At 47.6% G+C, this 14,364-nt stretch overlaps 1 protein-coding gene across 6 annotated transcripts in view; it reads left to right on the top strand.

The window, feature by feature from the left end:
• The first annotated feature begins 1,150 nt into the window (after positions 1-1,150).
• The window catches only part of SORCS2 (sortilin related VPS10 domain containing receptor 2), a 671,789-nt gene continuing 658,575 nt past the window's right edge, over positions 1,151-14,364 (top strand). For 3 of the 6 annotated variants that reach the window (XM_064151651.1, XM_064151646.1, XM_064151652.1), the window contains exon 1: positions 1,152-1,808. In XM_064151651.1, the coding sequence (XP_064007721.1) occupies positions 1,356-1,808 (453 nt within the window). In that variant the 5' untranslated portion in view covers positions 1,152-1,355. Of the gene's footprint in view, positions 1,809-14,364 lie in introns of all 6 variants that reach the window. The other 3 variants (XM_064151649.1, XM_064151650.1, XM_064151648.1) reach the window with 2 other exon arrangements.

Here is a 14,364-nt window from a genome sequence, read left to right as displayed (position 1 = left end):
TTTGAGCCACTACAGGAGTAAACAGGGTGGGATACCACAGGTGTGTACAATTAATCTGTAATCACATAGCTTGCTGAAAGCCCTTTTTACTTGAATTTGAGATGACCAGATCACTATCTGCCATGATGGTAGTCACACCAGGCCTACAAATGGTAGAGTTGAATGAGCAGATACTATTTTTTTCTGTTAATCTTCCTAGACAAGCCTTTGTAATCCTAATTTTCTAGGCCATTAGGATACAGGCAGATTACAGCTAAAGCTGTTTTATTAACTTTACTCACCTTGGTTTTGCCCAGCCCACATCTCTTCTGTTTGGTGTCATCTAACAGGTGTCTCTAATTGGAGTAATTACTTGCCTTGCTGGTCTTTCAAGTGCATTTTCTGACTTGTAGACCTGAGCAACTTTCTCTTACTGTGAAGTCAGATACAGCTTCAGTTTTGACCTTGGACTGTAAAGAGGGTTACAACAAGAATCCTCCAGAGGTTCCTGCCAACCTCAATTACCTGCTGATTCTAACCTGCTTCCTCTCCCAGAGTCAAATGCTCCACAATCCCCAGTTTATCCAGTTACACAGCACGCTGAAGTGGACCTGGAAAGAGCATCCAAACTGTGATGCCTAAATCTTCTTCCATTGCTTTGCCTGCCTACTTTGAGTAACGCTGCAGTGCACGGGCCCAGCCGTCACCCACCCTGGCTGTGACCACGCTGCCCTGTGCATTGCTTTGTGTTTCGGTGGATCCCCAAGTTTCAAGTCCCGTGTCCTCGCAGCCGACAGTGCTGGGTTAGCAGCTGACCCTGGGCAGCGCAGGTGCCCAGTCTGGCAGTTTCCAGCACGTGAGGAGCAGCAGGGTGGGCTCGCTCCTGGGCTCCGCTGGAGCACTCTCATCCCAACGGCCATCCCTCTGCACCTGCTTCACCTTCTGCACCTGCTTCACGTGCGGCACCTGCTCCGCACCAGGGCCCCAGGACCGGCAGCCCCAGGACCGGCAGCCCCAGGACCGGCAGCCAGCGCAGGGCGCTCCCCCGTGCCGCTCGAGGCAGGGCTTGCGCGCTCCCCCCCGCGCCCCTCAGCCCGCGCCCCTCAGCCCGCGCCCCTCAGCCCGCGCCCCTCAGCCCGCGCCCCTCCGCGCCCCCCGCCCCGAGGGGCTGCTGAGTTCTGCTGGGTGCGCGCTGCGAAAGCTCTTCCCCGGACCTCAGCGCCAAAACACCACCGGCAGCGAGCTCTGCGCACCCCAGGCTATGCGCCGCTCGTCGGGCGAGACCTACTCCACAGCTGCCGTGACCCCGCCTGTGTCCGTCCGTGCGTGGGTGAGAGCCTTCTGTTACCGCTCGGCGTTTCGGCGCGGGCCAGCAGATGGCGGCGGCGCCCCGGCTGGGCGCACAGCCCCGCTCCGGTTACAACCCGCCCTCCGCGGCGGTGTCTCCCTCCCCGCCACCTCCCTGCCTGTCACTGCCACGCCGGAGAGCCACCATGGCGCACGGCGGGACACGCGTGTCCGCCGCCGCTCCACGCGGGGCCGCCCGCCTGCCGCTGCCGGTGCTGCTGCTGCCGCTGCTACTGAGCGCCGCCGCTCTGCGCTGCGCGGAGCCCTGCGGTCGCCCGCGCCCAGGAACCCTGACTCGTGGGGCGCGCAGCTCTCCGGAGCCCCGGCGAGACGGCGGAGCGTCTGCGGGGGGTAGCCGGTCCAGGAGAGCGTCCTCGCCGACGGACCGGGAGCAGGTCTCCCTCATCAGCACCTCCTTCGTGCTCAAAGGGGACGCGTCTCACAACCAGGCGATGGTGCACTGGACGGGCGAGAACAGCAGCGTGAGTACGCGGGGCAGTGCGGGTGGGTGACGGGCTCCTCTAATTACTCCTGCCTTTACTCTTGCCTTCGCCGTGGCTTTTCTCCTCCAAGTAACGGGGCGCAGCCTGCGCTGCCGCCTGCGCTCAGCCGGTCGCAGCGCGACCGGTGCACGCCGTTTCCCGCTGCCCCGGCGGGCCGAGCTCGGGGCGGGCAGCGCCTGAGGTGCCGCGGGGAGGAAAGGCACGGCCGGAGTCGGGCCGAGTCCGCGCACCCCCCGCCACTTCCCCACAAGTTTGAAAAGTTTTAGAGGGGCCGGTGCGCGGTATGCGAGGAGGAGGATGCTGTGGCCCCGGACCCGCCGTGCGGTGTCCGTGGGGCATCGGTGTGACCCCGGCGGTCTGTGGGTAAAGAAAAGACAGAGGGCGAGCTGCGGTGAGGGGATTATCTACTCCGGCCCCGCAGAAAGTCCCAGATTAAATTGTCGCGCCTTTAATCGATTCACCTCGATTCAGTCATCCCCCGTGTAATCTGTTCCGCGCTGCGCTTGGTCTGCTCAAAAGCCATGGAAAGAAAAAGCCCAAACAAAACAAAAATCCATTAGAAGTCAGCCCCGGGCTTCAGCTGGAGGGTGAGCGGGGCGGCCCGGCTGAGCCTCCGCCACGCAGCGGGCGGTTGGCGAGGAGAGACGGGATCGGACGGGCTTCCCCCGGCACGACCCGCTGCTTCCCCGCGGCACAGCTCCGTGCTTCCCCACGGCGGGCTGCTTGCCGCGGCGACCAGGGGATATCCCATCCCGCAAAGCTCTGGGAGTATCAGCAGCTTTCCGAGGATTTTTCCAGCCCCAGCGATGGATAAACTCAAGCACTGCAACCGGTGTCGGTGCCTGAGAGCATTAGTGTTCACAGCTTCCCGTAGGTGAAGCAGTGTGCCTGGCCCTTATCATTTTATGGTTGTTATAGACAAAAACCTCTGGTGGTGAGCACCCATAAGCTATTTTGAACTGATTTTCACCTTCAGCCAGTTATCGTTTCTTTATGTATTGACCCGTTAAAGGTTGTGTGTTTGCATGGGTGGCTCCTGGGATTTGCTGCTTCTAATTTTTCTTTGGCTGAAACGTTGTAGGGTAACAGTGGATGTCATAGGTAAAGTAACTTACACTGTCTAACTTCGTAGTCAGGGAAATAGCGTTATGAAGGCTCAAGATAACTTTCTCCTGGAGGAGACAAAACTCCTGACATTGCTGCAGTTCAGCAAAGCTCTGCCTCTGCTTGAACTTTGTAAATTTCACATAAAGTTTACTTAAGCTCGGCTCCCTTCAGGGAGTTTGTGTTGTGCTTTCCTAAGAGTGAATGGTCATCCTTCCCCTGGGATGTCAAGTCCTGGTTTTCACCTGTTTTGCTAGGGAGTTACCCAGGATGTGGAGCTGCTAAGCCTCCACGCCTGAGGATGCGGTGCTCCTCTTATACACTCTGAGCGTTTATGTTAATGACCAAGGTGTCCGAGTTGCAGTCAGCATCGTAAAGCCTGGCAGTTTCCCAGGCACTTTTTTATTCGCTCAGGAAGGAAGCCTAAGATGATGGTCATGTTCTTTGAGAAGAAAATGTGGCAAATCAGCATCATCAGCTATCCTGATTCTGTCCTTCCTCCGTTTTTTATCTGCTAGACTGCTGCTGCCTTTTTTTATCGGTGGACAGCGCTTGCAGGCTGTAAGAACTATTTCCCTGAAGAATTCAGTATTAAAAAGTTGGCACAAGTTCATTTTTTTTTGCATGGAAGGCGAGTAACAGCTTTCATGCAAAACTCTCTGCACTCTAAACCGAATACAGCAGAACCTTGCTAATCCACGTTTATGACTAGTGGTCTCTCTGCGAAGATTTAATAACAGATGCTGCAGTGAGGGCTTGTATTGCTAAAATGTTACTATTTGTTCACAGTATGCTGCAGTTCACTTGCTAACGTACTACCTACCCAGTAGTCTCTCCGAAAGCAAAGGAAAGTAACAACTGTCTGTCTGAATGAATGTGGTTGTAGTCTTTGCTGCAGCTTAATTATTTTGTTAGCTATTCTCTGCTGATTCAGTTTTGCAGGATGAGGCACTCTCATCATGAGTGCCTGTAGATGTTCTCCACGCTATTTACGTGTTCAGTAAGAAGAACTTGTGCAGAGTTAGTTAAAAAACATGTTGCTTACTCTACCTGCCGTCAGGGGGTTACCATCAGGCAAGACTGCATTTGAGTAAGTAACCTGGTAGTGAAATCTTTGCTGCCCTATCCCACATGAGAGCAGCCAATCTTTTGGCACTGGATGTTTTACAGGCTGACTCTGGGCAGGTTTTTTTGAATCCTCTTTTCTTGTTAGCTTTGTTTTATTGCTTTTTTTTTCCCATAGAAGACCTGATTTTTACCAAAGCTTCTGGAGAGAAATGATTTGTAAAGACAGTTGGTAGACTTTTATTTGTTTATTTTGTATGTGCATGTGTGAAAAGGACTGGAAGAAATACATTAAACTAAATAAAAGCAGGGTGGGCTTAAAGGGCTTGGAGAGAATTTTGCTGCCTATGCATGTATGAGATAAAAAGAATTGAAAATAAGTACCTGATCCAAACCATGTTTAAAGCAGTCTTGACTGTTGCTGTGTTTCTATAGATATATTTGTATGTGTTTATTTTACTCTGGGTTAAGTGTATGGAGGTAGGAGGGCTAGGATCCAGTGCTTCTCGAACCTGGCACATTCAGAATCTGGCAGACCTTGCTCTGTCTGGGAAGCACAGGCTGGAGCTGGAAAGCACTGCTGTGTCCCAGGTGTACTGCAGTCAAGGAGAGGAGGCTGCCATTCCTAACAGCGGGGTTTTGGATCAGACCCTGCTAACCCCTGGAGGCACTGAGCAATCTTTTAAGTGTCACCAAACACATTTGGCACCTCATTGGGGGTGCTCAATACTTTCTAAAGCAAGAAGCTAACCTGGTTCCTTTACCCTTTACAGCCGTGTAGCTGAAAATTTGACAGTGATGTGCTCACTGCAGGTGACCATGCATCCTCTTAAATACCTCACCCAGTAAAATACCTGAAGAAAAATACAGTAGGATTGTTCCTTTGAGCTCTGTGATGGAGAGACAAATAACCATAAAAGATGAGGGGACAGCTGCTCCTCTCAGGGATGTACATCATTGAAGGTGCCACCATGGCATTAGTTGTGTGTGGGTCAAGGGCAAATAACTACATGTAAAAGGAGCAGAGGTTAGGTTGATGTGCACATGTCACTTAAAAAAAACTAATGGTGTCTTGTAAGTCCTTCCTTCTGTGCTGCAATAATAGGAGTGTGTTGTGAGAGCAGTGGTTGTGTGTCTTGAAAGAAATGAAGGGGACTGTAAATTAAATTGGTCCTCCCTCCTCCCCCTTCTTTTCCATGCTGTAGAAGTCTGATACCTACTTTATTACCCTCTTGTAATGCCCTTAGCTTTGTGAATTAGGGGAGCAGCTGATGACGATAGCGCAGCAGAGTGTATGGCCGCACTGATCATAAAGTGAGCTGGAGTAACGGGGGGAGAGCACCGTGTCTTGAGCACCTTGCTCTGTCAAGAGGGAGCTGTGCAGGGAGACATGCAAATTGCTTCCTGTTTTGTGTCCTCATTACTTTTCTTTTGCATGTTAATAATTAATTATTTAGAAGTTCTCTGACTGATAACAGGCCTGTCACCTTTCCTAGCAGTGGGATGGATATCACTAGCGCTGCAAGTCTTGCAGAGCTGGTCCTTGTAACATCAAAAGTGCATCTGGTGAGTGAATTCCTACAATTAGTATCTCTTCTCTCTGTCCTCTGTGCCCACAGAAATCTGTTGTGCGCTGTTACTTTCAAACAAAGGCTCATGCAAGTGGAACTGATTTCCTTTCCAGTCTTAAAATATCATGAACTGATGAGATGACAGGTGGGTGGTGCAGTGCACCATTTACTCCAGTGATTGACACTTGTGTAACTGATAAATGACACAGAGTTGTGCATCAGGGTGTATACAGGTGGTGTGCTCTCAGGACAGCCTCTTGCTGTGTTAAGCTGAATATATATGTTCACAGATGAACTAAAAATACACTACCCTTCCTGATTTGGAGGGAAATAGTCAATAGATGACAGCTTAAAAAAAAAACACCTTTCCTTAGAAGAGCCCTTGCAGCCATCCCAGGAACTTTTTCATGCTAGGTAAACAACTTTCTTTGCAAAACTATCTTCTTTTTGGCCCTCTTGGGGAATTCCTGTTGTGCATTAATACTGGTTTTAAAAACACTGCATTGTGCTGATTTAAAAAATAACAACCAAAACCAAACCAGAGATGCAGAGAGAGAATCTCATAGTCACAGTTGATTTTGATTCATGCTGTGTGCAGACTGCTGAAGTGTTGTGACCAGGGCTTTGGCCAACTAGTTCTAAGTCTGCAGTTTCATAGTGCCAGTATTTCCTGTTGTTGTTGTTGTTGTTGTTTGTTGTCACAATATGAACTCCCTGCAGGCACTTATCTGTCCAGTAAGCTAATGTCTTGAGCCCTCATAAGCATACAGCTCTTTGTTATGGAAAGAAACATAGCTGCAAGTTTTTCCCAGGTTTAGTATTTAGCAGCACTTGAGCAGAAAGGAAAGTTTATTGCACATCCAGAGCAATTGTAGCACAAAGGAACTTTAGCTGATTCAGGCCTCTCTCTGTTTGATATACAGATAACATTTTTGAGTTTAAAATTGATTACTCTGTGTCACACAGTTTCACCATATATGATTGATACAGCCCAGTGATCAGTAAATGTCTTCTTCTGGCAGATGTTTTCTTTAATTGTTCTTTTGGTCTGTTCAGTTAGCAATACATTTTGCTGAGGGGAATCTATAAAAAGCATTGACTTGAGTATTGCTGTAGCAGTATCTGTAATGGTAAATGTAATTAGCTATGCAAGCTGGGCAAAAGTCCATTTGTGGTAAGGTTTTGGTGCTGTTTCTCTGGAATAGCAAGGCTACTTTTTATGAAACTAAAAGGAGCATGAGGTCAAAAATCCTGACTGCTCAGATCCTTGATAAATGGCAGATGTATTGCAAAGTGAAAGGCAGATTCCCACAGGGAAAAGGGGTTTAAAATGCTTGAGATGATAGCGCGATAAAGACCAGAAACCAAACCCCATAATCATATTTGAATGGAACAGCAGAATCCCACACAGAAAGCAGAATGATTTTCATCTGACTGAAGTAACTGTGGAGTTTAACTTTTTTTTTTTCCCTTCTCCTTAGTATATTTCCTTCTACCAGCCTCTGCTTTCCCTCTCTTCCAGTCCTGGTTGTGTTTTGGCCAGCTGAGCTCTCTCCACGTTTCAGCAAGTCCTAGCTGCTATGGAAAAGAGGGAGCACCTCTTAGCCTCTAAGTAGACACTGAAAACTGATAAATACATAATGATTAAGTCTGTGTTTCAAATAGACTTGAAAGTCCTCCTCCATGTGCAGCCCTCCACACCTGTACTCATACCTGGTTTTACCTGGTTTGCTGGTTTAACTGGCACTGCCTAGTTGGCTTAGGAGCAAGGTGCTGGCAGCTTCAGCATGAGTAAGTACCACTGTGCTGGCATTGGGACGAAGAAAGAGGCTTGAAGTCTATGAAGGAAGTTTAGCAATGAACACTAAAGACAGACATCAGATTGAAATCCTCTCTCTGGTGCTGCTGATATATTCCATGTGCATGGTGAACCAAATCTGGCTTAATACCAACGATTAGGGATGTTTTTAGGCTCTTGATACCAGGTCCACATATCACAGTGGGAGCAGAATGCATTCTTCCCAAGCTTGATGGTGTTAGGAATCTACTGATGCAATTTTTTTGGGAAATAAATAAGGACAACCCTTCAGAAGAAAGGAAAAAAGTAACTGTTTGGCTAAACCAGGAAGTTCTGTGAGGTGTGTACTCATCTCTGAATTTAAAACGTGAAACTGCCCAGATTATGGAGGTTTTTTATGCCAAGCCCTTTGTATACCCAAGTGAAATATTTTCATGGAATCATTTAGGTTGGAAAAGGTCTTCATAAGATCATTCAGTCCAACCATAAACCTGACATTGCCACATCCACCAACACTGCCAAATCCATCATGGTCCTGTCAGTTAGGACCAAAGGATGTTAGCTTAAGGAGGGATGACCTGCAGTACAGTGCAAGCGAGGTGCTTCAGGTTCCTGAAAGCACAAATTCACTAAAGCAGCAGCTAAAAGTGTAGGTTAAAAGTGGTCTGCAGTATAGGACTGCTTGCCATAGCTCAGGATTAAACTTGACAACCCACAGCATTCCTTCAGTATTTCTTTTCCCATGCTCTCACATTCTTTACCAAACATTCCCATCCTCAAACCTCTGCCCCAGTAATAAGAATTTAAAAGCCTAACAAATCACCAATGACAAAACCACTTTTGAGAGAAGTCGTGGATGGTGTGCTAGTTTGAAGGGATATTTTGGTGAGAAGAATTATATTACAGGCTGTGGAAAGAAAACAGTGGTGATGTCCACTGCACTCAGAGGCTTGCTGAGATGTGTAAGAACAATAGCACAAACATAGTTGCTCTCTGGCTCTGGCTGCATGCACTTCTCTCCCAAACCTGCTGTCTGTGCAACTAATCCTTCCATTTTTTTCTAAGCCCCCTGGCTGATCTTCTAAACTCACCTTGCATGTAAGGCAAAGTCTGGGGATAAGGTAGAGGGGTGGAAGAGTGGTTGGGAGCCCCTCCTGGGGACTCAGGTTTCTGGGAGGGCTGCTGTGTTTCTGTATTACTTTTTAACTTGCATATTTCTGTCTATTTGCTGTATAGATTGTAAACACCTGCTTGTATATTGTGCTAAGCTGTAAATATAAAGCTTCATTCTAATTTCCAGCTCAGCTGAGTCTAGTTTGGGTGATTTCATAAAAGTGGAAGGGGTAATTCCCAAGCAATCACAGGTGAGATTGTTTGTCATGCCTGACTTCAGCTTCCAAACCTAAGCTTGGACTTTTGCAGTAGGGAAGAGGTGGATATATTCCCTGCTTTGATCTTTCACCTGACAATCTTAACATCCATGCTTGAGAAAGGTTGGATTGGTTGGCTCTGAAAGCATGCATCTCTCTCCACTTCTTGTAGAGGGGCCTAGATTACAGACTTGGCTTAAACACAGAATTTATTTGAACTTACTAACCCGAATATCTGGAGTTTGTTGCAGTTATTTCTTTCCTTCCTTCCTTATTGTAGCATGACTGTTTGGCTTTTGGTTACAGATTAAGACTCTGTTGTGGTAGATACTGCACAAAAATCCATGTGCAGCTCTGAAGAACTTGTAGTTACAGTTCTACCTGCATACATCCCTGAGAAGCAGAATTCTATGCTTAAAGCATGGACCTTGACTGAAATTACAGAGGTCTAGCTTTCAGTCTGAGGTCTGCTCCAGCAGCTGTTCAAGTTGTTTGGCTTTCCCCCTGTTTTTATTCTTTTTCTTCCCCCCCCCTTCTCTTGGAATATTAGAATCATAGAATCAGTCAGGGTTGGAAGGGAGCACAAAGATCATCTAGTTCCAACTCCCTGCCATGGGCAGGGACACTCTACCCTAGATCAGGACACCCTACCCTAGATCAGGTATTCACATATAAGCACACACTGGGGCAAGGACTATAATTTCCCCCCTGAGCTGAGAGTTACCCAGGAGCTCAGAAACCTGCCCACTCTGTGTCTATGTGTGCAGGGGTGTTTTTCTGGCTCACTTTTGTCCAAACCAGAAAATAAGCAATGTGCCAAGAAACAGTGGAACACCTTTAGCAGTAAGAGTGGTGAGTCTCTGTTCTGGCAGGAAATGTGTATTTCAACTCTTTAAGCAGCGGAATTAGATCCTTCTGCTGGGTGAGCACTCTGACCTGCTGCTGCTGTGCATGGGTGAGGGGGGCAGTGTCACTTCTTCTGAGAAGCTGTGTGCTGGCATTTCTGCTGGGCTTGCTGACTTAGGGTCAGGGGAGTGTTCCTGCATCCCAGTGGGTTTTGTCAGCTCTGAGTGAGGTTGTCGTGGCAAGAAGAGGGATGCTGAGGTGCTGCAGGACTGAAGGTGTGGCTGCTGCCCTTGGTGGCTCTGCACAGCCCTCTCACTGTTTCTGCAAGCTCTGCGGCAGTGATGTGGTGTTTGCAGTGATACTTCAGAGAAATTTGAAGCTTGGACAGGGCTAGAATGTGAGATTCCAAATGAAGGGCTATTGGGTTAAATTGAAGTAGAATGGGCATACTGAGGAGCTTTGCCAGTTGCCTCACCAGCATCCTCAGAAATAGCACTGGCATGATAGAGATGATTTTACACCTCAATTTCCTACCTGCAACGTGAGAATAACAGGGCCTCTCTATCCCTCAGGATCACTGTTGCTTCAGTATGAAAGTCATGGTTATCACCATAACACCTAAAAGAGGCATGACTGTAGAAAATCACCTCTGTGGTTTCTTTGTCCCTTTGACTGTTTCACACTACCTTCTAGGAATTGGAGATGAAAAGGGCTCTCACAGCTCATGCAAACTTCTCTTGTTCTGATGTTTGCTTCGATCAGGTCTCCTCTTGTTGTGTAGTGCAGCTTGATTTAAATACCTGGACTCTGGCACTTCAGGATCATTGGACAGACTGAAGATTATGTGACTAAAGCCATTTTTAGTGAAACAGCCTGTGTTTAATGTAATTTTTAATGCCCTCATTTACCAGTGTACTGAAAGAACTGTGCTTATTTCCTGCTCTTCACACTAGTAAATGTTTCTCTGAGAAACGTTTGTTTTGCCATTTAGAATTTCCTTTTATAGCTCACTTTTGCTACCTCTTCAACTGCAAATGGATTTTTTTGGTAAGTAAAGGTAAAAAGCTTTTTTTCTGTGCACAAGGTAAGTTGTAAACCCACTTATTTTGGTCATTAGCAAATGCTAATTTCTGTGGTTTCTGTGCAGCAGTGTTGTTAGAAGTTTGTTCTAGTAGATGAAGCAGGTGTACTTAATGTCTTTTCCCCCCATTGACTTAATGAAATTTGTTTCCTTTATGGTCTTTGGAAGCTCATTCAAGAAGGGGTAAAATTGCATCAAGTGCTGTAGAAACTTCCTTGCAAACACGAGCTACAGTGATCTGTTCTTATTCCCACTGAGCAGTAGGCCTGAGGTTGCTGGCCAGCATGTTCAGCCTTAGCAGATGGCAAGCTGCACTCTGTGCACACACCCTTTTTGTCACTGCTACTGTCACTTTGCTCCCCAACCTGGCAGTGCCCCAGGGAAAAAGCAGTGTTCCCCCTGCATGTGTGTGAGCAAGTTGTGGTATACTGGGACTCTGCTCAAACCTCCTGGCTTTTAAGTGTTTCTCTAATAACAAATGGTAATGATGATTGAAGATCTGTTCAATCTGTGAATTCTAGCAGGGTGCAGCCTGGCCTCCCTAACTGAGCTGTAGAAAAAGTTGCTTTTCTCAGGTGTTGAACAGACTGTTTATGGTTAATGCATTCCTATGCCTCCACCAGCAATTGTCACTGCCAGGCAGATGTCCGAGGAGATGGGGAGTTAGAGAAATATGTTGGAATCCCTCTTTGGGGCCACATGGATGAGGCTTAATACCAGAGATAAACCAAGCAAAAACCCATGCAAAGGACAGGTGGACTACTTTCTGGGTCATAGAGATGTCTTTGCTACTCAGGTACCACTATGAGGCAAGAGGCTGCTGTTGTCTTTCCTCTTGTCATTCCTCTGGGATGCAGTGCACATACACATAGCTCCAACATCCAGCCTGGTACAGAGCTCTTGAGGTGAACTGAAGGCAAATTTGTGGTAGAAAATGCCTGGAGATGCCAAGGGAGCACATTGGCAATGCTGGATACCTGTAACCACATGCAGTTGGGTGGCACAGAAATAGTTAACGCTTTCTTGCTCAACTCACTTCAGCCTGCAGCGATCTCCTTGGTGGAAAGAAAGTCAAGGTCCAGCCACTGGGATCTCTTCTGTCTTTGTACTTGCAGGCTCTAATCTTAACTAACTCCATACCCTACTCCATGTCAGGTTGGTGTTAATGTAGGTTCTGTAGGTTCCCAGCTGGTTTGTAGAGTACTCCCTCTGAGCGCTTCATGGAGCCATACTGTGGTCAGTGAGGGTCTCTGTTAGTTTTGACTGCTCCATATTGATTGCGGATATGCTACGTGACCATGATTTCTTCTACCCTCTCTTATTTCAGTCTTGTTAACCACAGAGGCTAAGTGATGTGTATAGGGCTTTGGAATCCTGCATATTGGAGTATTTTATGTGGTTAGAGCAGAGGAGCAAGCAGGAGCAATTCTCAATATGAATTGAGAAGCTTTCCTCTTGCAGGCTTGTGTGCCACACAGGCACTGGGACTTCATCAGAGCAGCAGCATTTGATTTAGAGGCTTGTTTCTTATTTTGCTAATTTGTTTGGCTTTTAAGCAGTGGTTTCCTATGGTTCCCTGCCTGTTACCCAACTCACATAATGGCAAGCATGTCAAAAGGTCTCGGCTGCCTTGGGAGTAGACTTGAAACATGCTCTTTGCCCTGAGTGAGAAGTACAAACTGAACAGAAACTATGCAGAACACTTCTGTTGGAGTACAGTGGCTTTGGAGTGGGACCTGTGTTGTGGGCAGCAGTGACAGACTGTAGAGGGCTGACAGTAGACTCCTTGGCTGCCTTTGCTTGTGCCAGTGCTTGGGGTAAAAATTGGGAAAGTGTCACTGCTGGTGGTTCTGAGCTTTTCTTTTCCCCCAGATGAGGGAGGCCAGTACTGGCAGGGTTAGCTGAAATCTGATCCTGTTCCTTTTGACGTTTCCCAGCCTGATAGGAAAAACAAATATGAAATAATCCAGGGTTATTTTTTTTCCCTCTCTTGTATGAGACATCCACAAAGGTGCTGCTGAGCACATAGAGGAGGGAGGAGGATGTGTGGATGTAGCAAAAGTGCCCATATTGTTGGAGTAAGCAGCCCACTGTCAATGATGTAAAATTCTCTTGGAACAGAGAGAATTATTTTTATACTCTAAAATCACTGTAAAGAGGAGAAGGAAATTATGTTGTGCCTCAGCCAAACAGCATTTTTGTAGCTCTGCAAAACCCACTTTGTAATTCACTGATGAAGCTGCTGGCTCCCACCACTTCTGCAATAGAAGATGCAGAGGGACACATTTCCTCTGCATAGGCTGAGCTGGGTACCTCTGCATAGGCTGAGCTGGGTACCTCTGCATAGGCTGAGCTGGGTACCTCTGCATAGGCTGAGCTGGGTACCTCTGCATAGGCTGAGCTGGGTACCTCTGCTTAAAAATGATCAGGTGTTTCCAGCTCCTAATGAAATGTATTAGTTCATCTTTATGTAGCATCTGTGTAGAGTACTGAGGACCACTAACAAGATCTTCCTTTTCTTTCTTCCTCTTTCAACTGCTTTAAAAATTATGTGGTTTTTTTTTTTCAAAAGTGGGCTACATTTAGAGGCCTTTGAACCTCAGTATTGCTTTTAATGATTTCTGGGAAAGAAGTTTAAAAAAATCCATTGTATAAGCACCTTGTGCCCTGTGGTCCATGTCTTATTTAAATGACTCTTGTGATGGAAGAGGGAGATCACAAAATCACAGAAACATTCAGGTTGGCAAAGCCCCTCAGGATCTCCAAGTCCAACTGATATCCCTACTCTACAAGGTTCACTCTAAACCATATCCCCAAGCAGCCCATCCAAATGACTTCTAAACACATGCAGGATTGGTGACTCCACCACCTCCCTGGGCAGCCCATTCCAATGCCTGACCACTCTTGCTGGGAAATTGGTTTCCCTAATATCCAGTCTAAACCTACCCAGTTGCATCTTGAGGCTACTCCCTCTTGTTCTATCACTATTTCCCTGTGAGAAGAGACCAGCACCAACCTCTCCATGACCTTTCAGGTAGCAGTACACAGCGATGAGATCTCCCCTCAGCCTCCTCTTTTTCAAACTAAACACTCCAGGAGATGGCAACACTCTGTGCTGGGTTGGGAACTGGCTGGAGGGCCGGACCCAGAGAGTGGTGGTGAATGGTGCCACATCCAGCTGGCAGCTGTCATTAGTGGTGTCCCTCAGGGATCTGTGCTGGGCCCCATCCTCTTTAACATCTTCATAGATGATCTGGATGAGGGCATCGAGTCAGTCATCAGCAAGTGTGCAGATGACACCAAGCTGGGGGCAGATGTGACTGAGTTAGAAGGCAGAAGGGCTCTGCAGCAGGACCTTGACCACCTGGACAGATGGGCAGAGTCCAAGGGGATGGGGTTCAATAGCTCCAAGTGCAGGGTGCTGCACTTTGGCCACAGCAACCCCATGCAGAGATACAGGCTGGGGTTGGAGTGGCTGGAGGGCAGCCAGACAGAGAGGGATCTGGGGGTGCTGATTGATACCCACCTGAACATGAGCCAGCAGTGTGCCCAGGTGGCCAAGAGAGCCAGTGGCATCCTGGCCTGCATCAGGAATGGTGTGGCCAGCAGGAGCAGGGAGGTCATTCTGCCCCTGTACTCTGCACTGGTTAGACCACACCTTGAGTGCTGTGTTCAGTTCTGGGCCCCCCAGTTTAGGAGG

This window comes from Pogoniulus pusillus, chromosome 11 (genome assembly GCF_015220805.1).
Source record: "Pogoniulus pusillus isolate bPogPus1 chromosome 11, bPogPus1.pri, whole genome shotgun sequence".
In the NCBI taxonomy this organism is placed as follows: domain Eukaryota; kingdom Metazoa; phylum Chordata; class Aves; order Piciformes; family Lybiidae; genus Pogoniulus; species Pogoniulus pusillus.
The sequence above is the reverse complement of the archived record's forward strand: the minus strand, read 5'-3'. Positions and strand labels throughout refer to the sequence as shown.